The 27,969-nt window shown below is 34.1% G+C and overlaps 1 protein-coding gene across 1 annotated transcript; it reads right to left on the reverse strand.

Annotated features, from left to right (window-relative positions):
* Positions 1 to 9,870: 9,870 nt before the first annotated feature.
* On the reverse strand, positions 9,871 to 15,828 carry CCD7 (carotenoid cleavage dioxygenase 7). The gene is made up of 7 exons (XM_020353087.3): positions 14,983 to 15,828; positions 13,535 to 13,663; positions 13,201 to 13,332; positions 12,592 to 12,861; positions 11,847 to 11,929; positions 11,034 to 11,354; positions 9,871 to 10,156 (listed from the first exon to the last, which is right to left on the reverse strand). The coding sequence occupies exons 1-7, from the start codon at positions 15,746 to 15,748 to the stop codon at positions 10,013 to 10,015; spliced, it is 1,845 nt and encodes a 614-aa protein (XP_020208676.1). The 5' UTR covers positions 15,749 to 15,828; the 3' UTR covers positions 9,871 to 10,012.
* Between the last annotated feature and the right edge of the window lie 12,141 nt (positions 15,829 to 27,969).

Raw genomic sequence — 27,969 nt, forward strand, 5'->3', positions numbered from 1 at the left:
AAAGAGTGCTTAAAAATTTGACAAAAAAATAGTACAAAATTGTGAAGCACTAGTTGAACATTGCATGTGAACACCTCTTGTTTTGTGTGAAAATTTCTGCAGCAGTTTTTTATGCTTAAATCCGAAATTAATACTTGATTAAAAGTCATCAAACTCCTGTGTTAAAAAAGAAAAAAAAAAGAACAAAAGAAATCACAAAAGAAAACAAAACAAAAGAACACAAGAAAAAGCTAAGGAGTGAAAATTTTAGCAAAATAGTGCTCTCGGTTTGGTAATATTTTGTGTGCCTTATCTTCAATTTTCTGTCCAGCCACATATACAATCTTTTGAGTCTTAATTTTTTTTCTAATCTTAGCTTTGATTTTGAAATCCATTCTAGTGCCTTTCATAGGTTATCCTTTGTGTGCTAGCTTTCTAAATTTGCCTTAATTTTTGCTTGTCATTTTTATGGAACTCCTTCTAGTTTGTCTCATTTCATTCTACCAATTGGTGTAGCCATTATAAATTGTGCCTTTTCAGGTTTAGCACTAATATTCCAGCAATTGAAGGTGGTTGAGTGCTTCTTAAAAGGTGTAGGAGGCCAAGTCAAAGGAAGTCAACTTGAAGGCTTTGGTGGTTGCTTAGGGAGCTTGTTCTCTCTTGGTGGAAAGCCTCTTGAAAACACCTAGAAGTAACCAAAGTCAAGGTTGCTTCTAAAAGAAGAGTGATACACTTGTGAGGGCTGCATGCTTGGTGGCTAGAATAGGAAGAGAAGGAGCAACAAAATTTTGAAAATTTTTGTGAACTTTAGAGACCAATAGTGACGGAAATTTTTGTTACTAAACCTATTTTTCCTTACAAAATCTGTCTCTAAAATTTGTCTCTAATTAGTGGCTAATTTGTTTTCTTTGAAATTAAGTGCAGCCACTAATTTCATTTGATTGTGAATTTACATTTCATTTGGTGTGAATTTACATTTCATTTGGAGTGTGAATTTGCATTTCATTTGAAGTAAATTTGCATTTCAATTTTTTCTTGTAATCTTTTAATTTTCCAATTTTTGTACAAGGCCTTTATTAAGGAGTGTCTTGGAGTGCCTTTGGTATATCTCCATCTCTCCTTAAGTGTTCTAATAGTAAAACCGTGTAGTACTTGTGAGAGGGTCCTTGAAGGTCTTTGGTGCCTTTTAAACTCTCACATAGGTTTAATTGCTTTCAACGCCTAGTTTATGTTTTCTTGTCTTTAAGATTTCATGCAATTTATGTTTTAAGAAATTTATGTTTTCAACAATTTAAGTTTTCAAGCAATCTATGTTTTCTTGCCATTTATGTTTTCAAGTATTGATTAATTGTACACTTTAGGCACTTGCTTGTTATTTTTCTTTGAAAAATATCTTTGTGAAAATTTTTTTGTGCAAGGAAAACATACAAGGGGGTTTAGAGATTTTTACTTGAAGAGGCTTGGTTATTAAGTGGCTCTTTAGTAGCTCACCTCCCTCCATAGTTCAATTTGTACTCTTAGACCTCTGAGTGCCAAGTCTAAGCACTTCAAAAATATTATTTTCTTAAAATCTATTTTTGTGTGAAGAGAAAAATCTTGTTGTTTAAAATGTCTCAACAATCCAACTATAGTGGAAGTGATAACTCTCTTAAAAGCATTTCTTACTTAACAAAAGAGCTAAAATCACTTAAACTATGGAAGAAGCAAGAGGCCTTTCAAAAAGAGAAGGAGAAAATTGAAAGAGAGGCCAAACTTGCTATCCTAGATGAGAAGTTGAGAATTCTTAAACAAGAAGAAGAAAAATTGAAAGAAGACATGAGAAAACACAAAAGAAGAAGACAAATGAAAATCAAAAGAAAAGAAGAAATAGAAAAAAAGAAAGAACTTTGTGCAGGGAGGAGTAAAGAGGAAGAAATATCCTCTAAAGGATTTGTGACTAAAGACAATTGTTTTAGTACTAAAAATCCTATGAAAAAAATGCTCTTTATTCATAAAGATCTTAACTCTTGCCCTCATTCTGCCACTAGTCTTGAGGAGGAGATTTATAAATCCATTATTTTTAAAGAAAAAGAATCTCAACTTCAAGATTTGGTGAAGGAGAAGTGGACTTCACTTAGTTCCACTTCTCATGCTACTTCCTTGGTGGTGCCCAAGGTAGATAGCCTTCCTTTGTTTAGGACTTTTCCTAGCTTAGTTGTTTCAATAATGCACCTAATTTATGGAATATATTATTTGTTGGATATAACATCTGAACCTTCAAGGTTCCTTGTGACAAATTCTTTTCATAACTATCCAACAAATAATATAATCCAAAATTGTTTAGGAAATTTCTTAGCAGTATTTTCCTTATTTCCTAGGAAATGCCTAGGTTACCACATAGGGTACTTTAGGCAAGATGTTTTAGTTTTTAGGATTAAGTCTTCAGTGTGCTATAGTTTTAGTTTTAGCACATTTTTTGGATTTAGTAATATACCTAGTCTATGTTTAGGAGAGGATCCTATTCATTATATTAGAAGGCCTAGTATCATAGATTTCTTTAGGTTCCATGAAAGGATTCCTTCTAGGATATACCTTTCACATTTATTTGTTGAAAATATCACGTCTAATGAATTTTATTATATATTTGTAGGTATGGCCAATAATCATGAAGACCCTCGAGATTTGAGGTCAAATCCTTTTCAAGAGGGAGGGGATGATAGACTATGGCCAAGGCCAAGGAATCCAAGAGGTTATATCTTAAAAGAACCAAGAGGAATGGGATGATCTTAAAGACCTTTTTCATATATTTTGTACATAGTTCCTTTGTATAGGTCTAATTTTGCCTTTGTATTTGTGAGGCACTTTACTTGCTTTTAATTAGTGATTGTATATTGATTTTAGGGTGAGTTACTTGGAGAGTTTAACTCCATTTAACCTCATTTGTTGATACATTCATTTTTTATTTTTTCAGTAGGGAAAAAGGGGTGGCATTTAGCAATGCTTGAGGGTGTGACTAGTAATTGGGCCAGAACTGGGCCTACGCAAAATTTTGCATATTAGACTCATTTTGCTCCTAATTTTTCATAGATTTGATTTAGTTAGGTCTCATCATCATATGATGAACCTAACTAAACCAAATCAAATATTTTTGAAATAAATCATGGAGCATTTTTGAGCCTTGGCCGCCTAGCCCATTCCTTTGTTCTTGGCCGAAATTTCTAGCTTCTCCTACAAGCTTTGAAGCTTGCCTTCCAAGCTTCTAAACCTTAGTAGGTTTGGCTGACCTTACCATGGTTCTTAAGTGAATCATGGTCAAGGTTAGCTTCTCCTACAAGTTTTAGAAACCATGGATGGTTAGCTACACCTTACCATGGTTCCTAGTGAACTGTGGTTAAGGTTAGCTTACACTACAAGCTACCTCTCCCTATATATTTGTAATCTCTTCACTTGTATTCACTTTTGAACATTTTGAGAAATAGAAATCGGATTTCTTTCTCATTCAAGAGTCTTATAAACCGTAGAGAACTCTCTCTCTAAGGTTTCTATTAAAGTTTCTTCAAACTTTACCTTGGTTCCTCAAGCTTCCTTCACAAGCTAGGAAGTAACCGAACCTATTCCATTGCTTCTCCACCATTGGAGAATCCTCCAAGGTGATTCCTCCACCTCAAGGAGTTCAACCTCAAGAGTTATTCGGTCCTTTGCATGGAAAACTTGAAGAATCAACTTTCTTCTCCAAGTACTTCCATCAAGAAGCCATAGATTCCGAGGAAGAAATTCTACCTTGTGAAGGAGACTTACTATTGGTTAGAAGACTTCTTAACAATCAACCTAGTGGCATTGACCAATCTCAAAGAGATAACTTGTTTCAAACAAAATGCAAGATTCTAGAAAACACTTGTTCTCTCATTGTAGATAGTGGGTCTACTTCAAATTGTTGTAGTACTAGATTGGTTGATAAGTTAGCTTTGACTACAAAGCCTCATCCTAAACCTTATAGAATGCAATGGATCAATGAGCAGAGAGGTATTGTAGTTAACCAACAAGCAAGCATACCAATCTTCATTGGCAATTATAAAGAAGAAGTTTTGTGTGACATAGTGCCATTGGAGGTTAGTCATGTATTACTTGGGAGGCCATGGCAATTTGACAAGCAAACAATCCATGATGGCCTCACCAATAAAATAAGTTTCCAACACTTGGGAAAGAAATTTGTGTGGTGTCCTCTATCACCTTCTCAAGTGAATGAGGACCAACTTAAATTAAAAGCTAAGAAAGATGAGGAGGAGAAAAACAAAAACAAAAATAAAAACAAAAGAAAAGAGAAAAAGAATTTTTCCTTTGAAGAAAAAAGGCTAGGTTCAAGAGAACCTTAACCCTTGTGTCATCCTCATTCTTTTGGTGCCAAAGAAAGATGGAAATAGAGGATGTGCACTAATTTAGAAAGCCATCAATAAAATCTAGGCACCCAATCCCTAAGATAGACGATTTGATGAATGAATTACATGGGGTCAACACAACTTTTGAAAATTTTCTTATATGGTTATGCCTTTTGGCTTCCTCAATGACCCTAACACTTTCATTCAAAAAATTGTGTACTTAAGGATTGCATAGCTAAGTTTTAGTATTTTACTTCCCTAATTGTGGTTTCACATCTTTTTGAAGGATCAATGGAATGGAAGAGCTTAAAGATTATTTGAAGTCAATCCTTCTCAAGAAGGAGGGGATGATGGAGGACCATCCTTGGTACTTCATGTGAGACCCATCACATGGTTCATGGCTAGGAGAATGGAGAGATACCATGTATGGATCCATCTCCTAGGCCTAATTTGAGTAGTATAGAATTTTATTGCTTTATTCCAATTTTACCCTTGTACTTTGGGGTATTTTAGTCATAGAATTTATTTTACTTGTATTTCCAATTTTACCCTTGTATTTTCGGGTATCTTAGTTATAGGATTTATGTTTTTTTTCTATTTTCCATTTTACCCTTGTATTATGAGGTGCTCTAGATGATTAGGATTTTTATTTTGGGCTAGGGTTTTAAAATAGGAGGTGACAAATTTTTTTGGTGTTCTTGGACCTATTTTTGGTGTTAGGAAGACTTAGGCCCAAGTGGAGGGCAAAGGTTGCATGGTCTTATCATGCACCTAGATATAGCCAATCTAAACCTAAACATTCCATCCTTGGCCACCAAGTTGCATCTAGGGTTAATTTGCATTTCATTTGGAGTGCATTTGCCTTGTTAATTTCGGCCATGCATTCTCCAAATGCAACCCTAGATGCCTCCCACTCCTATAAATACCCAATGCACCACACCTTGTAAATACTTTGGATTATATGATATTGAGTGAGCATTATTTGCCTCAACATCTCTTCCTTAGTCACTAGGTTAACTTCAGCTAACCACCTTCATTCTCCACCCTTGGAGAGTGAAACCCTAGAGTGGACTCCACTTTCACTTGGAGTGAGCCAACCTTACTTGAGCATCCATACACCTCACCTACACCCTTCATCATCTTTACATCCAAAATCATCCTTCACCCTAACATCCACATATCTTTTCCCCTTAGATGAGCCTAAATCATGGGCAAGGTGACCCTCTTCAACACACCATTATCAACCATGGAAGGGAGGTCTCCATCAAAGGAGTCCCTTCCCTAGAAGTTATTCATCAAGAGAATGCAATTTCAAAACAAAACCTCTTGATTGAACAACCTTCTTTTATCCTTCTCTGTAGAGGGACTCTCACTTGCACTACCACAATTAATGGAAGTGAGACTCTACCTAAAGGGGTCAAAAATCTTTTAAAAGAATTTGATGATCTATTTTCTCCTGAAGGTCCTATGGGCCTTCCTCCTGTTAGAGGGATAAAGCATCAAATTGACCTTGTCCTTGGAGCTAACCTACCCAATAGGCCAACTTATAGGATAAATCCCCAAGAGACTAAAGAAATAGAGTCTCAAGTTTATGAGTTGTTGGAGAAAGGCTGGGTTTGAAAGAGCTTAAGTCCTTGTGTTGTTCCAGTGTTGTTGGTTCCAAAGAAAGATGGAAAGTGGAGAATGTGATGTGATAGTAGAGCCATCAACAACATCACTATAAAATATAGACATCATATCCCTAGGCTTGATGATATGCTAGACGAACTTCATCGAACCCTTATATTTTCTAAAGTTGATCTTAAAAGTGGTTATAATCAAATTAGAATTAAAGAAGGTGATGAATAGAAAATCGCTTTTAAGACCAAGTTTGAACTATATGAATGGTTGGTTATGCCCTTTGGGCTTACCAATGCTCCTAGTACATTTATGCGTCTCATGAATCATGTCCTAAGGGATTGCATAGGAAAATTTGTAGTAGTTTATTTTGATGATATCCTAATATATAGTAGGTGCCTAAGTGATCACATAGGACACTTAACGCAAGTCTTTAGTATACTTAGGAAAAACCATCTTTTTGGAAACTTAGCAAAATGTACCCTTTGTGTAGATATATAGTGTTGTATTTTTAGGTTTTATAATTAGTATAAAAGGGGTTCATGTGGACCCCAAGAAAATCAAGGCCATCCAAGAATGGCCCACACTTCAAAGTGTTGGAAATATTAAGAGCTTCCATTGGTTGACAAGCTTCTATAGGAAATTTGTTCCTAATTTCTCCGCACTTGCCTCCCCATTAAATGAATTAGTAAAGAAAAATGTAAAGTTTCAATGGGGAGAGAAACAAGAGAGAGCCTTCCTAACTTTAAAGGATAAGCTCACCCATGCACCACTTTTAGCTTTGCCTGATTTTTCTAAGACTTTTGAGCTAGAATGTGATGCCTCTAGGGTTGGCATAGGGGCAGTTCTGTTACAGGGTGGGCACCCAATTGCTTATTTCAGTAAAAAATTAAAAGGCGCCTCCCTTAACTACCCTACTTATGACAAAGAGCTCTATGCTTTGGTTAGAGCCCTTCAAACTTGGGAACATTACCTTATGCCCAAGGAGTTTGTCATTCATTGTGACCATGAGTCACTAAAATATTTGAGGGGTTAAGGCATACTTAATAAGAGGCATGCTAAATGGGTAGAGTTCTTGGAATAATTCCCATATGTGATCAAATACAAGAAGGGTAAAAATAATATTGTTACTGATGCCCTCTCAAGGAGACATACTTTACTAGTCTCCCTTGGATCCCAAATCTTGGGATTTGATCACATTAAGGAGTTGTATACCAATGGATAATTTTCATGATACATTTACCCAATGTTTGCTTAAGCCTCAAGGAGGTTTCTATGTTTTTGAGGGGTACTTATATAGAGAAGGACAAATTTGTATACCCCAAGGATCTACAAGAAAGCTCCTTGTAAAAGAAAGTCATGAGGGTGGTCTCATGGGGTACTTTGGAGTTGAGAAGACTCTAAGTTTATTAAAAGAAAAATTCTTTTGGCCCTACATGAGAAAGGATGTTGAGAGGTTTTGCTCTAGATGTATAGCTTGTTTACAAGCAAAGTCTAAAGTAATGCCTCATGGCTCCTACACACCCTTACCTATTGCTAACTCTCCATGAGTTGATATAAGCATGGATTTTATATTGGGCTTGCCCAGGACCTAGAGAGGCATGGATTCTATCTTTGTGGTAGTAGAAAAGTTTAGTAAAATGACTCATTTTATTCCCTGCCACAAGATAGATGATGCTAGCAACATAGCAAAACTTTTCTTCAAGTGGTTAGACTTCATGGTCTACCCAAAACCATTGTGTCAGATAGGGACACAAAGTTCCTTAGTCATTTATGAAAAACTCTTTGGAGTAGACTAGGAACTAAATTACTTTTCTCAACTACTTGTCATCCCTAGACTGATGGGCAGACTGAAGTATTTAATAGGTCCCTATCTACCATGTTAAGGGTAGTCCTGAAAGGAAACCACAAGTCTTGGGATGAATACTTGCCTCATATAGAATCTGCCTACAACAGGGTAGTTCATAAGACTACCGAAATTGCACCTTTTGAGGTTGTTTATGGTTTTAACCCTCTTACACCTTTGGATCTAGTACCCTTACCTGATTATTCCCATTACTTTCATAAAGAAGAGGTATCTAGGGCTAATTTTGTAAAGAAATTGAATGAGAGGGTTAGAGATCATATACAACAACAAAATGAGAGATATGCCTTTGAAAGAGGCAAAGGCAAGAAAACCCTTATATTTGAGGAGGGTAATTGGGTTTGGCTTCACTTGAGAAAGGAAAGGTTTCCTTCTCAAAGGAAGTCTAAACTCAGTCCAAGAGGAGCTTGTCCTTTTCAAGTCCTTCAAAGGATCAATGACAATGCTTATAAGCTAGGCATTCCATGAGATTATGGAGTAAGTAATACTTTTAATATAAGTGATCTTATTCTTGTTGCAGGTTATGATGAGGAGGAGGTTGAGTCTACAGATTTGAGGACAAATCCACCTCAAGAGGGAGGGGATGATGGACCATGGGCTAAGGGCCCAATTACCAAAGCTATGGCAAGGAGCATTCAGGAAGGGTTGGAAAGCTTGAAGGTTAGTGGGCTCTCTAAGCCCAAGGTAATCTTCACATGGACCACCATATCTTAAAGAGAAGGCCTTAGTTCATTTGTACATAGTTTCTTGTATAGGTTCATTTTTGCCTTTGTATTTGTGAGACACTTTATTTCTTTCTTTATAGACTATTCTATTATGTATTTAGGGTAGGTTCTTTGGATACTTTTGCTTCATTTGACCTTGTATTAAGGTCACTCATTTTACATTTTTCAGTGGTAGAAGTGGGGTGACAATTAGCAAGGTATGAGGGTGTAACTAGTAAATGAGTCAAAGTTGGGCCTAGGCCAATTTTTACATATTGGGCTTGTTTTGCTTCATATTTTCCAAGGAATTGATTTAGCTAGGTCTCACAACATTTGGTGAACCTAACTAAACCAATTTCAAATTATTTGGATCGGACAAATATGGAAAATAAGCTTAAGGCCGCCTAGTCATCTCTTTGGCTAGATTTGCTTCTTACCTTTGGTACCTTTGGGAAGCTTGTGTTACAAGCTTCTAAGTTAACTTGCTTCCCAAGCTACTAAATTAGAAGCTTGCTCCACAAGCCTCCCAAACCATGGTGGACGATCAAGCTAAGCCAACCATGGTTCTCTTGAACCATGGTTAAGCTTAGCTTGCTCCACAAGCTTCCCTACTCTATATATATAAACCTATTCCTATAATTTGTAATCACTTTTGAACATTTATGAGAACTAGAATTAAGAAATTCTCTCATTTCAAGAGTCTAATCCGTGGAGAAACTTTCTCTCCTTGAGAACCTTCACAAAAGACTTCCTCCTTTGTACCTTGGTTCATCTTCTTCTTCTTCAAGAAGAAAACGAGCCACCAAGAGTAGCTTCCATCAATCTTTTGAAGCTTGATTTGCTTCCGTGAAACGCCTTTGAAGACCTCAAGAGAATGATTGGACGTTGAAGATGGAGATTGAAGGAGAACAACAATCACCCCTACAAGCTTCTTCCATCACATGATTATAAAAATTATCTAATATATTTTTGTTATTTTTTTCTTGCTTATTTTATTCATGTATATAATTTATATAAGATTTATATTTTTATAGTGTTACTTGAGAATTTTTATGAATATTATTTATTTTCAATCTTAAAAGCTTTCATTAATGTAAAATAATGGTTAACTATAAACGAGAAATCATACTATTATCGTATTGTGTTACCAAAACCTATTATTGATTGCATTTGAAATGAAATTTGGGCGGAAAACGGTTCTTCTTGGATTATATTGTAAACGGATTTTATTAAATGATTACAACTTACTTTTTTTGACTGCAAGTATTTATACAAATAGACAATTTACTTTTTTTTTTTTCATTACAACTTACTATAGCTAGCTCAATACATAAAAGTTTACAAGCATGTATCAATAATCAATAAATAATTAAATACTATTGTATATAATAAAATAACTACACAATCAATTGTAAGAGCATTGAATATAATTAATTTATTTTCACTACGAAAGAAAATTTACACCACAGTAACAATTTAATTTTGTGTTTCAGCTAGTTAGGTGCCCAGAAACCATGAAAACCTAGAGGAAAATTCAAGTGGCTTGGAATTTCAAGTCTTGCAACAAGGGCATTATCTGCTCCTATCCTTTTTGGGTTCAAGATAACGAGGTAACATCTATGCATTGAAACAGCATACTGCAAAACAAATAATTTATGTCAATATGTCATCATCATAAAAAACTAAATATGTTTTATAGTAGAGCACCTTTAATTTAATGGTGTTCCAATTGAAGAAAAAAAAAGCTCTCTTTCAAAATAATTTTACAGAAAGAAGATAAAGACATTTTAATTGTTAAGACTCGTAAATTTTCTTTCTCACTAAATTTAACATAATTGCTTTCATATGCAATAATTTCTTAACGAAACTTGTACTATTTTATATTTAAATAAACTGGTAAAAACTACCATTAAAAGGACCTGCCATAACATCAACATACTAAATAAACCTCTTGCAACGACTAGTCAATACAAAAATTATAATTAAACTAGTTTTGAATGTAGATAAATTTATATTTTAATGGACACAATGATCTATGACTGATTACAACTAATTACAAATAAAATATTGTCTTTGTCTTTGTCATTAAATCACTCTTTATGGTATATTCCGTCATGAAGCTAGAAAGTTATCTATAATTTATTCTAATATACCTGCCATTTTAAGAGAATATTATGCACATGGATGCCTATATGAGGCAAAGAACTCGACAAATACAAATAAGACAAAATTTAGGTACTTAAATCATAATTAAAATTTTTTATATGAATAATATACATAAAAAATAATTCAACTAAATATAAATATTAATTATCAATGTAAAATTTGAATTTTAATTAGAGAACAATATTAACAATGCCTATAATATTGCATGTAATTAAATTTGTAATTTTTTTAGTAACCATAATATTTGTACCTATTTATCTAATACTAGAAATCTGTGTGGTGAGCGCGTACAAGTCGTTATAACTCAATGTTTGTATTAAATTTTGTAGATATTAGTATGATACTCACCTCAACAACAAGAAGATAGCCATCATCTTCTCCGCGACATTTGGCTTTGGGAACAAAAATAGGTTCCCCAATAAATCTTCTACTTCCAGCTGTCCAAGTTTGTGCAGAATCACCTTCTAGATCTAATTTCACAACGGTATCGAAAGGAAAACTTGGCAATGTTTTCCGAGAACCTAAGGTAGTTGCTGCATATAGATATTTGTTTTTCTTGCCGGAAAACTCTGGATTTGTAGCGGGAAAGTCTGAGGCTTTCTTCCATTTCTTGATGGGCTTCACATCACATTCTTGGCAATTGTAGTCAGAGTCTAATTTTATGGTTACCTGCATTATGTTGTATAAAAAATTGAGCTTTTGTTTTTTTGGACAGCAAAAATTGAGCTTAATTAATAACTATATAAATGTCATGTGTATTTTAACACGCTTGTTCTTCGTGGATTTAATAAAAGATATAATTGGGTCAAAAATGAATAAAAGATATAATTTTATTGTTTATTTAACGAGTCTTACTCAATTTAATATTCTTTTTTTAATAACAAAGAGTACGTTGACAAATAAATCTGTTAAAAATGTAATATTAAATTTTTTCCATAAATGTTTGACAAAGTTAGAAGTAACTATATATATATATATATATATATAACTCTTAAAATCCATTTGCTTTTGATAATAAAATCCTTTGAAATTAATGGGGGCATCATATTATCATTTAGGCATGCATGGTACATATATTTGAATTTGCAATGACGAGAAAATTATGTGAAAATCTTTGAATATTGGATGAGAAACTAGTGTACTAGAGAGAAGGATGAATACCTGAACAAGATGAGGTAATAACTCATTTCCACCTTTTACATTCATAATCGATGGGTCTAGCTTCCGTTTTTGCCAGTCGTACCCTGTTAATTAACCCAAATTAAAGAGCGTTTTTATTAGACAACTTGTGTATATGATTAAGAAATCCACTTTTGTTATTAGAAAATAAAAAGAGAAGAAAAATCCCCTTTTGATTTTATCTCTATATCAATTAATACGTATTTCATCCATGCATGGACCAATTAACTCCCATTCACGTAGTTAAGAAAAAATATTTACCAGGAGAATCACGAGTTTATTTGATTCTCTCTTGATTAGTGAGTGGTGACATCTCCATTTAATAAAATCTCAGCTAAAAAGTATTATTGAAATGTATAATTTAATTAAATAGTGTCTTTATAGTGAATTTCAATGATGAGATTAATTTCGGGTCTGTGCAGTGAATTTGACACTTGAGAAGATCCTAGCACATACACGTATTATTTTCTATATAATAGACTACATATATACCATACACACATTCATTCCCTTATTATGACATGACACTTGAGAAGATCCTAATCATTCTTTATACAGTACACATATAGTGTGTTTGGGTTGAAAACAAAATTACACAAACAATTTTTTTTTATTTTTTATTACTGAAACACTTATTATTTATCTATTAAAAATAATTTTAAACCGGTATTTAAACATATACATACTTATATAATATGAATTGATACAATAAAGTAACCATACATACCAAATAACTTGCTGAAATTGAACCACTGGTAAGAACAAGCTGTAGCTTGCATTTGAATGTCAAAGTTCCCATGAGCATGTGTAACTTCAAAGGCATTTCCAACATGGAGCAACCACAATTGTGAAGGTGCTTCAATTGGTACCCTCCAATCTCTCTCTTTGCCATTATAAGGAAACCGAGGAAGCAAGTATATTGGAGATGTACTCTTACTTGGGTTTACTCTTAATGCTGATATCATTGGAGACATCCCATACACTGCTGACATTGATCCTGCAGATAAATAATTAAGAAATTAATTATTATAATAGTGACATATAAGTGTTCATTTCCTAATGATTTTGTTCCCATGCGCACGTAATACTCTCTTGGAGCTAGTCGTATAGTGAAAGTGATTGCTTAAGATTTTATTACTGCTTTGTTTTGAATATATAAACAAGATCAGTAGATGTAAGTCTTGCTTATTATATTCAATTTTAAATTAAAAAAAAAAAAGGTTTGCCACCTAATTTTTATCGAATAATATCAATAAGGAAAATGATTATTTACTTTGTGACATTTGCACTTTCTTAAACGAATGGTAATGATGTGCACGTACGCATCAATTCTTACCTAGTACATCAAGTTTGATGCGATTGGCAAATACTATGTAGTGGGTATCCGTGAAAGCCCAGTCATGGATCATCAAGTGATCTGGAATTTTGAAATTTTGCTTCTGTACTACATTGAAATTTGAGTCATATTCTGCAGAATATATATATAAAAAAAGGTCAGAATATTTAACTGCAAAATCAAAACTAGATAAATATAAATGAAAAAGAAATTTTATATTATTCAGTTTAAATAAAATTCTCAATAAACATTTGTATGAGAAGAAAATAAATAAATATTATAGTTAAGAAATTTATCTAAACTGAAATAATTTCTTAATATTCTTTGTACTTACCGGTAAATGTAAAATTACTGCGAGGAAGCAACATGTCTTCTGCATTGCATGACACAATTAGTAGCCTGTTTTTACTGGAATCAACCTTATAGTGAGACAAGAGTCTCCTTGGGGGCATCTTAAACACTCCTGCACATATATTCCATAAAATAAAAGACAAATCAAATATTTTAATATTATTGTATATTATATAACTTGATTATGAATGTTGTTTTGTACGAAGTTCCAATTAGTGGAACTCAATGTTACATAGCTTGTGTAAATTAATCAAAGTATTGCACAAAGTGACAGGAAAAATATATATATTTAATTTTCCCCTTGGGAAAGTAGAATAAGTACCCTCAAAATAAACTATTTTTGTGGCCACATGGCTTGTAAGTACTCAAGCTAACATTTAGCTTGGAAACGTATTCCTTGTGTGCCACTAAAAATTTGCTAGTGAAAGTGTCATTAAGCCTCACTTGATTAAAATTTAGTTGGAAAGATATTGGAAGCACTATAATGAGTTGCTTAATTAGAGTTCCATACTTGTACTGCATGTCCAACCAACTACCAATTTCCACCCAAGTTGTTTAATATATTCTTTTAGTAAGTATCAAGTTGCTTACTATTATTCAACACCATTATCACACCGTATGGCCGGTCACCTTTCTTGTGTCTTTTAATATAATAAATGGAAAAATCATTCACTTTCATTGTGCCCATTTTGTCATGTCTTATGCATTTAGCGTGATGATTCAAACTCTTCTATTCATCTATGGGGAAGGAAAGGGGAAGCAGTTTGTTCTCTATAACAACACATACTTTTGGTTCTGCTTATTAACTTCATTCACGTACATTTTAATCCTTTAAATAACATTAGTAACATATATGGTGCAACACAAAAATATGTAATTAACTATATATAAATAGGGTCTATTTGAATAAACTTATAATTAACTGTGAAATGTTTTTAAGATAGAAAAATTGAAATATTTTTTTTTTCTGAGTTAAAAGCTAACTTATTTATGTATGAGTTAAAAATAAGATTTTGAAGAACATAATAAGATAGAACTATAGTTTATGCGTGCATAACTTAATTTTAACTTATGAAAAAATTTATTTGATTTTCTTTTCTAAGTATTTTTAGAAAATTTATCCAAACATACTTTAAATAAATTTTTTTAAATAACCAATTATTACATAAATACAAATATTTGTAACTAAATTTGAATCATGGAAACCATTCGAGTCAACCTAGTGGTAAAAGGTTGAAGTAATAAATCCAAGATTATATTTGAACTTTGAACTTTGTTGTGATCTTAATGATATATTTTAGTGATAGATTATTTTGAATCATGTAAATATTTTATCTTTAATCACGATCCACTTCTTTCATTGTATATAGGAAAAGGAGGGTCTCCAGGTACTTGTAATGAATGAGAAATTATATGAATGAATATACGTACCATATAATATGGGTTTCAATAGGTTGGCAGCTACGTCCCAAACATCACCACCACCTTTGTTCTCATCGTGATCTTCCGAATCAGCACTGTCCATGATGTTGTAGCGTCCAATCGTATCTAATGTACCTGTTTGGATCTCATACGGTTCCCCACCTTCCCACATACACAGGAGCTTCTCCCCCCACTTTAGAACACTAGTGTTAGCCACATTTTTCATCACCTTAGTGTTCCCAACCTTTTTCCCACCCTTCAATACGGAAAATGGGCCTCTATGTGTAAATTTCCACTTGTTAGTCTCCGGGTCATGCTCTTCCACATGAGCCTCCGTCTTAATGTACTTAGCCATGTACTTTGCACTCTTAGTAACATTATCAAAAGTGAATGCCCTTAGATAACCATGACCATCTAGAGGGTGTACCGTGGACCCGTGATCGTCCGACAAAAGCCCCGGTCCGGTTAGATAGTACGTGCCGGACGGGAAATCGGCCGGGATCACGCCGTCCACGGTACTTAATTTAACGGGTTGAGTTGTTTCGGATCTTTGTGAAATGAACAAAACTTGGTAGTCGTAATAAGCGGCCATAGGGTCATCAGACTCTATGGTTGGTGGAATTGGTATGGCAACAGGGGTAGTGGGTGCAGAAATGGATATTGCACGAGGTTTGGTTGTGGTTGGTGGCAAAGAAGGGGTTTGGTGCACCGGAGGTGATGGCCTTATGGGTGGAGGAATGTATGTTGGAGTGTTGTGGATGGATTTGGTTTGCATGTTTGGGGGTTACTAAGGAGTAAGGACTAGGTGTGTTTCAGACTTGAGAATATTGTTGGCATATGATGAAGGTGGCAACAAATGTGTGCTATATATAATAAAGGTGGGCATGGAATAGTTGCTATATGCTATTGCACTTTGAGTTTCCCTTAATTACAGATTTGCCATCATAGCTTTTGCATGGTTATTTTGGTTTGTGCTCTATCAATGTTCATGTGGGGTAGTATATGTATGGCAGCATTTAAAAATGTGGTGGACACCAAAATTCTTGCATTTTTAGTGGCAGACATGAAGCATTTCAATTTTCTCTGGTTGTACATATTTAATTTGTCTTGTTTTGTTTTACCTTATTTTTTATGGCTCATGATCAGAAGAGTTGCTCGGTGCATCATGAGATGAAGATCTTTTCCCCCTCCTATACTGTTATTTTTCTCTCTAGGAGAAGCAATTTGATCATTATACAAGAGCCGCAATATAGCCTTGTGCATTTAGAAAAATGCTGGTACAACTTAGAAATCTAGAAGAGAAATTATATTTGTACACTTTTTAATAAAAAAAAATACAATAAAGAGAGAAAGGAAGGAAAGAAAACAAAATGTGGGATAATAGGAAGATTCATATTGATGTTTTCTAAATCTGCAAGTGCTCTGGTGAGCTGGACGATAGTCTTTGCTCTCAAATACTATGGTGGGAGAATGATATCTAAGTTACAGAGTATGAAATAGATGAGATGATACATAGTGTGTAACACCCCAAAATTTGTAAAAATAATAAAATATATTTTTAATTAATTTAAGGTGTTTTATGAAATAATATAAAGACTTTTAAAATAATTATGTGTGCTTTTGTATAACTCAGATAAGCTTTTTGAAAATAATAAAAATGTGATTTATTAAAGAAGATGGGGTTTTGTAATTAAAAATTATATTAATTATATTATATGATAATTATTTTAAGGGTTAAATGTTTAAATGTTCTAATATTAAAGGAAGGAGATGAGTTTTGACTAGGCTTGACCTGTTAACCTAAGGGGTGGAGGTTTGGTTGGAAAGTTTTCAAAAGCGATTTGGGCTAATTACTATTTATATTTTAAAAACTCACACTCTCTTTTTCTCTTTGGCATAAGAACTCCTTATTATAAGGAGAACGTAAAAGTCATCAGAGCACATCTTGAAGATCTTTGTCCTTCATTTAGTGTTTATCAAGATAAGGAGTAGGGAGTAGTTTCGTTATAAGGTGTGAAATATTTGTTGGGTTGAGAGATTGACTCCCAATCTTGTGATTTGTATTTTGTACTCTATAGGGGAGCATTTGGAACCCCCAACTTTTACTTGTACTCGAATGATTCTTAATAAATATGATTCTTCTATTCTCCATGATTGGTATTGTGTTATGTGCATTGAAGATTGGGGATGAATTGATGTAAATTGTTAATCTACAAAAACCTTTAGATTCTTGTAGGAAACCCTATATATAGAGTAGGGTGAAGATTGATAAAAATTGGTGATATTTTCTATAATTTTTGAATGTTTAGGTTAATTGGTGGTCTAATAGATTAGTAATAGGATTTGATTGATGGCTTTACCTATTAGATTAGAAGGAATTTGAGGTTTAGGATTTTTGGGTGATTTTTTCACATTGTTCTACAGGTTACATGAAATTGTTGTCACACTAACCACAAATTTATAGTGCTAAGCATGAAGACTTGTAGTGCTCTATGTTCCGTTAGCACCAGATGCAAGATAGGCCTTATTGGGCACCATTTGACATTGTTTCAATGTAAGTTTTTTTGTTGTGTGTGACCTCAACTTGATAGCATATGTATAATTCTAAAGATTGTGTTTATAATGCACAAGGTCATAAAAGCTTAAGATAGGAAAATAACATTTATGAGTAATAGTGGTGAGTGTTAAAAATCATGAGAAAATTAAGAGAAGCTTCTACAAGGAAAATGTTAAATTGCGACCCTTCATACGACAGTTTTTCAAAACCATCACAAAATTGTTCAACATTGCGACGGTTTATCGTAAACCGTCGCAAAATTTGTTTAACATTGGGACGGTTTATCATAAACCGTCGCAAAATTATTCAACATTGCGACGATTTATTGTAAACCGTCGCAAAATTTGTTTAACATTGTGACAGTTAATCATATACCGTCGCAAATTTTTTTTAACATTGCGATAGTTATTCATAAACCATCGCAAAATTTTCAGCATTGCGACAGTTTACTATATAGTAAACCGTCGCAATCTACAAGACAATTTTTTTTATTAAAATTTAAAAGTTTTTTTTTTGAAGTATTATGTATATTATCTTAATGAACTTATATTTTATTAACAATTTTATATATACTTCCTTTAACATGAGGTACACGATTTTTTTTTTCTTTATATAATTTCAAAATCGTGACTAGAATATAAATTTATCTTTCAACAAACTTATGAATTTATCTTGTATGTTATATGTGTTAGAGTATATAAATAAATATAATTATCATTTTATAACTTAATTTTTGAGTTATCAGATCACATATTATTGAATAATTTACAATGTTAAATTTTATAAATTTTATTTTAAATGTCCATCTTTTTAACACTATTAAAAATATAAAAATAAATATATGTTAAATTTTATAAAAATTTAGTTTAATTTATTTATGATATAAATATGTTTTTAATATCTAATATATTTTTATATGATAATTTATTTTTAAATATATCTTATAATAACAATTCTAAATGGAACATAAATCTTCTGATTTTTCATATTTTGATTTTTTTAATCAATATATACAATTTTACTATTTTGATTTTTTCAATCAATGTATACAATAAATAAAAAACAGAAAAGATAAACATGCATGGTACAAATTTTATTTTATCAAAAAATTATTTATTTTAATATACTACATTATATATGTGAATATTAAGACATATATATATACATATATATATATATTATAATTAAATTTTTTTAAAAAATTAATTCATTATTAAGAAATTTTTTTTATCACATGAGAATTAATTTCTTTCAAAAATTTGATAGATATCAAATAAATAAACATTTTTTCTGAATCTATATTTTTATTTTATTAGAATATAATATATTTTAGTGTATTTTGAAATGAATATATATATTACATCAATTTTGTTTTATAAAAATGAAGTATCAAATCATCTTGGATTAATATAAAGTTTTGTATATATAATGTATGAGAGATATGAACTTTCAATCTAACAGTTAGATTTACCAAATTCACATTTAATATAAAGTTATTGAGCGGTGCAATACTTAGTAAAAGTCACATTTAATATATATATATATATATATATATATATATATATATATATACCAGAAGTCCCTAAAGTGGATCAAGGAAGAAAGGGAAGAAGGAATGAGCAGATGCAGCAGTAAACCAGATTTACACGGCGGTAGTCCGCACAATACTGGGTATCAAGGGCACACCTGACGAGTCAGGCTTACAAATCCCATGTTTTCACAAACTTTATGATGCAGAAATGTAATGCAAGAAAGAACAAAGATTTAATACAAAAGAGTTGTATTGATTGAATAAGAAATACAAAGGCAAGAGAGAATGAGGAGCTTCTCACTCTAGGCTCTCTTACACGAAGGTGTTTCTCACTTACAAGTTCTGCCTCACATCATGGGCAGAGATTAGAATAAATAGGAAAACTAAATTTACTATTACAACAGTGATTATTATTTCAACAGTAAAATGAAATTTTTCGCTACAGTGAATTACAGTGAACAGTACACTTCCGCAAAATGAGCAGTAATGACTGGAACTGTTGATGTCTTCAGATTGGGTAGACGTCTATGTGGACTTCTAGACTGGAGTAATATCGGTAGATGGCGATGACTACCTGTGGTATAGGGAAATCTTGAAATTGAATGTTAATATGACCACCTGGGTATAAGATTATCATGATTACCACAAAATTTTATTGATGATTGATAAAGATTAGTCCTCTTCGGATGCTTGGTTAAGATTAATTCCGAAGCAATCGTCTTCATTCTGGAAGTATGATCCGGATGAAGAAGATGGGGAAGATACTTCTTTCTTTGCTTTTCCTTTTGACGAACTTGATTCTGAGTCCGTCTGAAGTAGATCAAGGATATGATGAAGATTTGCAATTAAAACTTCATCATTTGTTGACGCTGCAAGGGCAGCTGCGATTTTAGCCTTTCGATTAAGAAACTGGCAGGTTTCTGGATCAGCGGCCTTAAGATTCTTTAGATTCTTTTAGAACCAAAGTGCCACTCCCTGAGTGTTTTCCCGGGAAGCATCAAACTGGTCCCACCATTTAACCGAGGCTTGCTTGCCTAAGATTGGGAGGAGCTTGGAGGTTTTCTTGAACTGGTGTTGCCAGGCAAAAATCCAAGCTAATGAAAATTTGGAGAAGAAATGAAGAGATGGGTGGAACGGGTTGGTTCCTTCTTCAAATCTTGCTTTGAATTGATTGTATCCTTCCTTAATGTCTGGGGGAAGGATATTTTGAATCGGTCCGAAGAATTCCCACCATTCTGCAAACCATTGCGGAAAGAAATATCGAACCTTCTGTTTGAAATAAATAAGCCAGGAATGCCTATGATGTTTGTTTTGAAACCAGAAAACATTTGTGACACCCTTCTACCCCATAATAGATAAGTAACAACAATAAGAATAATTCAATAAATATAACATCAAGAAGGGTCCACATATTTAAATAGAAACTCATAGGTCACAAGTCTTGAAATAAATAGAAATAATAATAATAATAATAATAAAGTTTTACTCTTAAAAGAAAATTATCAAGGTCTCTAAAGAAAAATGAAAGGGATCCAGAATTTACAAATATAAGGTGAATATAAAACTCCTAAAATAAGTCTCCTCAAACGACAAATAACAATTCATAACTAAAGCATCCTAAATTCATGCCCCAATGTCACATCCTATCAGAGTAGAACCCTTTCCCTTTAGAACTCAACACTATGAGTGCCTTCATCTTCACCTAAAAGAAAACAACATAAAAACAGGACGGTGAGAGATAGATAACATCATATATGAACATAGAGCTACCCAATTCCCACCCCACACCGTGCACCAAAATATCATCATTAACTATAAACAACAAATACACCTCATATAATTACCAAACATCATTTTCTTTTTTTAATCATACAAGCTTTCATACACATCTCACTATATGCTCATACACATCTCCTCTCCTAAGAGTCTCAACTTGGCACTCCGCACAATGGGCGTACCTCGTCAATTCCCTTAGTTGTTGCCAATGCGGGCATACCGTTCTCACACCCTCCCAGGGCCGGTATGTTGCACGGTTAAACACCCAGCGGCCCGTGCAAAGGCAATCCACCCACCGTTAAACCCTCTGTGGCCAGTGAGCTGCGCAGTTAAACACCCAACGGCCCACGCATGGAATGCCTCCCGTCATGGTCCCCCCTGTCTCAACCCCTCTCTGGGCCCAGGGTCCAATGCAATATAGCCACGTCTGGCTTCTCAAGCACCACATGCAACTCATAAGTCTCATGCAACTCATGCATCCCACGTAACTCATAATTAATGCATCTCCATTATATAACATCATCACATGTCAATAACAATCCATGCAATATCATCCTCACATGCTAGGTACCTATCATTAAGTTATCAACATCATAGACCACAAATTTCACATAATTCTTCACACCCATCACAATATCTATGACATTCAGTTAATAATTTAACCATAACTCGAGATATACATATCCTTTCTAAGTGATCCCAACTCCATTAGAATCCTAACATCAATATCTACAACTTTCATGAAGAACACAAATCCTAATAAAGTCGTTTAGGTTACCATTCAGGGCTCACAAAAATTGATGTTGTGGTTCGCACACAGATTGGAAGGCTCAAATTGAAACTCACATAACTTGATCAAATATTAATATTTTTACACGATTCTTGTGTCTAAATGGTAGCCCCATATGTCTAGTTTCTAACAAAACAAACGGCACGCGATTTGAATAACTACACAGAAAGATATCGCAAAATTACAAATGTATGTCGGGGTCCCGACGCCCGACGCCCAAAACTGGCGCTGAGCGCCCAAATCTCTGCCCAGACTCCCCTCTGTGAAATTAAACCTGCGTTTTACGAGTTTCAACAAGGTTTTTACCAATTTTCACTACTTCTACACCCCGTTGGTTCAGTTTAACTCCATTTATATTCTTCATACGTTCCAAATCAATCCATACACATCTCAAGTCTCAAAAATTGGTTTCTATTGGTTTTACAAAAAAACATCTAAACTCTTCTTAACACATAAAATTCAAGTCATCAAATTTAAGGATAAAGAATTAACAAGAAAGCCCCAATGGAATTCAAAGACAATTCAAGAAATAAGTTCTTCCAAATGAATTAAGAATTTAGAACATCGATTGCACAGATAATCATTCAGAATTTTAAATAGAGTTCCTAGAGGGACTTAGGGATTGCCCTCACTACCCGAACACCCCTATATTCACATATGAAGAAACCCATCTCCCCCGTACCTGGATGAGCAGAAGATGAATGGTCTTGGTGTGATCTAAGATCGTTCCTGAGTACTCTTCCTTAGAGCTCTTTGTTTCTCCTCTTTTTTTTCCCTAACCCTTCAGAACGCAAATGAGGCAGATAGGGTTAACACCACCTGACTCCTTTCTTAAAATTAATCCATTGGACTGGGTCAAGTCAACCCATTTTCCTTCTCTTCTAACCCACTTCTAATTTTCCTCAAAATAATTAAATAAAATAAATACATGTATATTATAAAATATTTTTTCTCTATAATAATAATATATTTCTGACCCTAAATATAATAATATAATTTCAATAACAAAATATCATATAAAATCAACCTTCTCTTAAAACATATAAATATTTATTTAAAAATGCTAATAAAAATACTTATTTAATACGTACAAAATAATTGTCCAAAATAATAATTATTTAAAACGTACAAAATAATATTCCTCTATAATTATTAAAATAATTATGACCAAATTCCATCTAATAATAATAATAATAACCTTTTTGAAAATTGGGGTGTTACAACATTTGTCCAGGCATTGATGTAATCCTAGTAATTATACCCTATTGGGTCAAAAGGCTGAGAAAATTTTCTGACTTGATTAGGTTTGTTTTCAAAATCTTTAAAAGTAAAGATTTTAAGAATTTGAATTGTTGAATGTGTGATAAGTTGGTTATCATTTTTGTCAAAATTATGTTTAATAGAAACAGATTTTGAATCCACCAAAATAAATTCGTAAAATTTCCTTGTCTTGTTAAGGCTAAGGGGTTTGAAAAGAAAAGTTGGTGGAAATATTTTTTCACAAATCTTGTTTGGGTTTGGATCCCAGAATTCGGGCTCCATTTGGATTGTTGGATAAAATCTTCCTTCTTTTGGTAGATAGGAAGAGGGTTGTTTCTGGGTAACTGGCCGAGGCTGCTCAACCAATTCTTTTGATTGCAGAGTAACCTTTGATTTGGCTATTTCTGAAATGATTGATTTCAGGTTTTGGTCCCAGAAGAGGTCATTAGGTTCTTCTGAAAAAATCTGTTTCCAAGATTTGGAGGGAAGATTGGTCAGCCCACAATCCTGAAGGGCTTGAAGGGTTGGAAGAGCCATAGCATAGTCTGATGGCTTAGCCGGTTGGGTAGATGACCCAGATTTTATAATGGCTTGCTGAGTAGATGACCCAGCTTGGGTAGATGACCCCTTTTTGGAAGTCTCCTAGGAGACTTTGATTGATTGGGCATCCTCAGTTGAGGATGTTGATTTTCTTGGGCGAGTTGATCTACCCAGAACTATTCCTTTTCCTCTTCCCCTGGAAGAGGTCGATCGTAGTCGTAGTTTTGGCATCATTTCATGCTTTTTGTCCCTGAAGAAATTCACGGGTAAGATAGTCAGGTAAAGTGTTTGAGGTGCCTTTGATGTATTCTATTTCAAAATCAAAAAACACTTAAGATTGCTTGCCATCTGGCAAAAATTTGTTTTGATGCTAAATTTTTAACATCCTTTTGTAAAATTTCTTTTGCTGATTTACAATCAACCCTTACTAAAAATTTTTGATTTAGTAAATCAGATTGAAATTTCGAAATACATAGAACAATGGCCAAAACTTCCTTTTTGATAGTAGAATAGTTTTGTTGTGCCTTGTTCCAATGCTTTGATGTAAATGCAATGCAATTTTCTGTATTATGCATGCGTTGTTTAAGGACACCACCATAACCAATGTCAGAGGCGTCGATTTCAACAATCTTTGGGAGATTGGGATTAGGCAAATATAGACAGGGTAAAACTTTAACCTGCTGTCTAATTTGTTTGACAATATTGGTATGGACATCGGTCCATGGAGGGGGAGATTTTTTAAGCCTTTCATGAAGGGGTTGAATAAGGTTATTGAGCTGGGGGAAGAAATCAGCAACATAATTAAGGCAACCTAAAAATCTCTGGAGTTACGTTTTTTCAAGAATTTGGTTAGGAAATTTATCAGCAAACTCGATGACTCGACAAATAGGCTGGATAGTCCCCTGAAAGATGATATGACCAAGAAATTTGATCTTCGTTTGAAAGAGACAGATTTTGGTTTTAGAAACAGCAAGACCGTTACGTTTGATAACATTGAAAAATATTTCAAGATGTTTGAAATGTTGATCAATGGATGTAGAAAAAATAAGAACATCATCAATATAGACAATGCAAAAATTTGAATAAGGATTGAAAATATCATTCATGATATTCTGAAACTCTGAAGGAGCATTTTTAAGACCGAAGGGCATTACATTCCACTCGTAATTTGGATTTTCCATAATCCAGATTTCATATCAAATTTTGAAAAGATCTTTGCAGAGTGCAAACGGGCAAGCAGATCTTTCTTATTGGGGATTGGATATCTAATCCATTGAAGAGCTTGATTGAGTGGTTTGTAGTTGATGACCAACCTTGGGGCACCTTGTTCGATTTCAGAAGCCTTATTGACATAAAAGGCTGCACAAGACCAAGGACTCTTGCTCTTTCTAATTAATCCTTTAGAAAGAAGATCTTTAATCTCCTTTTGGCAATGGTTGACAAGTTCATGACTCATCTGGATAGGCCGAGCTTTGGTCGGGATCTGTCTATCGGTAAAATCCTTTTCGTAAGGAAGACTAACCATATGTCTTTTCCTATCCCAGAAGGCATTAGGGAGGTCAGAGCATATGTTATTCTGAAAATGATCATGAAGACTCATAATTCTTTGTTTGATTTGAGTTTGGGAAAGCTGGCTTTCGATGTGTTTGAAGGATATTTCTTCTTTAAGAAAATTGATCTGATTGAGTTTTTGGTCGATTTGATTGAGACTCCGATGGAGAGGTTTGTTGAGGAATCTAAAGGTAACTATTTTCCCTAAGTGCTGGGTAGAGATGCCCTCACTAGAAATATTAATAGGGAAAATAGATTTGATGAATGGTGTTCCTAAGATTACTTCATTCTTAAGATTTTTTACCAGGAGAAATGGAGTTTCAACCTAGAGGTTGTCATTTTTGATGATTGCTGAAGGAAGCTTATACTGGATCTCAAGCCTTGAACCATTGGCGGTCCTAAGCTTCTCAGAGGTTTTATGAAAGTATTTGGTCGGAATAATTCCTTCCAATATACAGTTGGAATCAGCTCCAGTATCAAAAAGAGCAATAGTATTTAAGACAAAGTCTTCGATAAGAATGGTAACATCAATATAGAATTTCTGGATGCTACACTGATTAATCAAGGCATTGAAGAGAGCGTCCTCATCAATAGAATTATGATCAGAATCATGGTCATCACTATGATTGTCATGGTCATGCTGAACCATGTTATCAGAAAAAGCTTCAGTTATCTGGGAAATAAAAGTCTCATGCAACTGCTGCTTCTTTTTGAGGTCTCGGACCTCAGATTTAAGGGAGTTGATTTCAACCTGCAGGTCCTGAATAGTAACAGGTTTAGCTGCAGATTTTTCAAGTCGTTTGAGGGTTTGAGTAAGGTCAAACTTGTTACTAACAAACCTATTATCAAGTTGTGACGTGTTAGGCTTGTGAAGGATTGTTTTGAGTTTTTCCAGATACTCTTCCCTTTCATGAGGATCCTGAATAGTTTTAAGGGCATCAAGAAGAAGATTTTGCTCATCATTGTGAATGACATTGATGAGAGGAGAATCAGAGCTTTCGTTACTAGAGGAGGAAAGATCGTCATCCGCTTGAATGTATTCAGAAGACATTTGCTCTTCTTCTTCTTCATCGCTACTGCCGAAAGAATTTATCAGAAGATTATTAAGCTGATCCTGAATGGTAGGATCTAGATTGAGTTCTCTAACCTTAGAGGAGATTCTACAGAATTTGGCTAGGTGACCACGGCGGCCACATTTGAAACAAGTCCTAGTTTCTCTAGAATTGTTAACAGGATTAGGGCCCGGAGGAGTGGTTTTCGTTGCAGGAGGCCTACTGGTGATTTGCCTAGGCTTAAATCTAGAGATCCTGGTTCTAGGCTTTTGTTGTTTCTTCAGTTGTGGCTGAGAATATTTCCTATGTTTAGTTTTAACAGGTTCCTTAGAACAGGGAAGACCGAATTGATGGAAAAAGTTTCCTAAATCTTTGCGATTCTGTGCCTTTTCTTTGGCTAATTGTTTCTGGATTTTGTCATCTTGACAGATTTTGAGGGCTACCCTTTGAACATAGGCTGTGAGATTTCCATAACTTAACTGGTTGTAAGGGATATCGCCATTAAACTGGGATCTGATTTTTTCCCTAACTTTATCTCCTAAAGATTTTGGGAGTCCAGCTAGGAACTTTTCTTTCCAGAATGGTTGGTTACTATCATCTCGGGTGTAGACCCTAGTGAGAAAGGTGTCCTTATACCACCTAAAATCCCCTAACGTTCTACACTTAAGATTGGATAGGAGCTCACCAGATCTGTCTTTCCAAATACTAGGATCTCCGATAAAATGTTTAACAATGGCCATGATAAGGGTATTAACAGCATCAGGGATGGATTCTCCTTTGGCAGTGGTGATGATGTTACCCTCAGTATCAGTTTTGACAGCCGTAAGGATTTCATGTTTCTCTTCTTCAGAAACATAATTATCCCACCAACCTTTGAGTTGTCCAGAAAATCCAGACGTCAGGATTTCAACAATAGCCTCGTCAGCACTATCAAGAGTATTTTGATAAGCTGTAGAAACCATTGTCATATGTTGGAGAGTATTGAGAATGTTATACTCCGTTAAACCGTCTATGTTCCATTCATAGATGTTAGTGGCGCTGAATGACCGAAAACTTTGAACATTCTTTTCTTCTAGCAAGTGATCAGGGGCAGTGGCCCGATTATAATAGAGCTTAGAAGGCTGCCTCCAATTAAGAGCCTTATTGATAACAGGATTAACCTGAAGAATAGATTTACTACTAGGCTTAGTTTCTTCAGAATTAGAACCTATAGAGGAAGTTCCTAATTTGTTAATCCTAAGGGATTGATCTTTCTGGGAGATACTTCTAGTAATCGGTCCTGTTTTAACAGATCCAACATGAGAAGAACTAGGGGTATCAGGGATAATGATTGAGCTATCTTTAACCTTATTGGAGTCTTCTAAGGTCTTTGTCCAATTTTGGTGGATGGTTCTAAACTTGTTTCTAGTCTGGCTAGTTAGACTAAAAGGCTTGAATAAAGGTTTGGTCATCGATTGAGTTTCATCATCCTTGGTTTCAGAGGATGAAGCTTTTACTACAAGGCTTTAATATCCTGAGCTCCTATGGTTTCGTCCGATTTGTACTTAAAGGGCGAGGCTAGATATTTGTCCTCTAAGTTTGGGATGAAATAGCTACTGTTCGGAGGAAGATCAGATTTAATTAATTTACCATCTTTACGATGCCAAATAGTGAGTGTATTAACAAAAAGGTCTTCTGTGATTGTAATAGTCCAAGGAGGATTGATTTTGTTTCTGAGAAGGTATACATTAAGCCAGTCAAAGAAACAAACATGGGTTTGAACATTGTTAAGAAAAGTATAGAATAAATCTATGATTTTTGATCTATGATCACTCTTAAAATTGCTAAGGAACCACTTTCTCTGAGGTGTCCAAACGTCAGAGTAGAATTCCTTTTGAAGGGAGGGCTTGTCTATGGTGTAACTATTCATAAGTGACCATACTGCATTTCAGATTGAGTA

Source organism: Cajanus cajan, chromosome 4, assembly GCF_000230855.2.
Source record: "Cajanus cajan strain Asha chromosome 4, NIPB_CcT2T_4, whole genome shotgun sequence".
In the NCBI taxonomy this organism is placed as follows: Eukaryota; Viridiplantae; Streptophyta; class Magnoliopsida; order Fabales; family Fabaceae; genus Cajanus; species Cajanus cajan.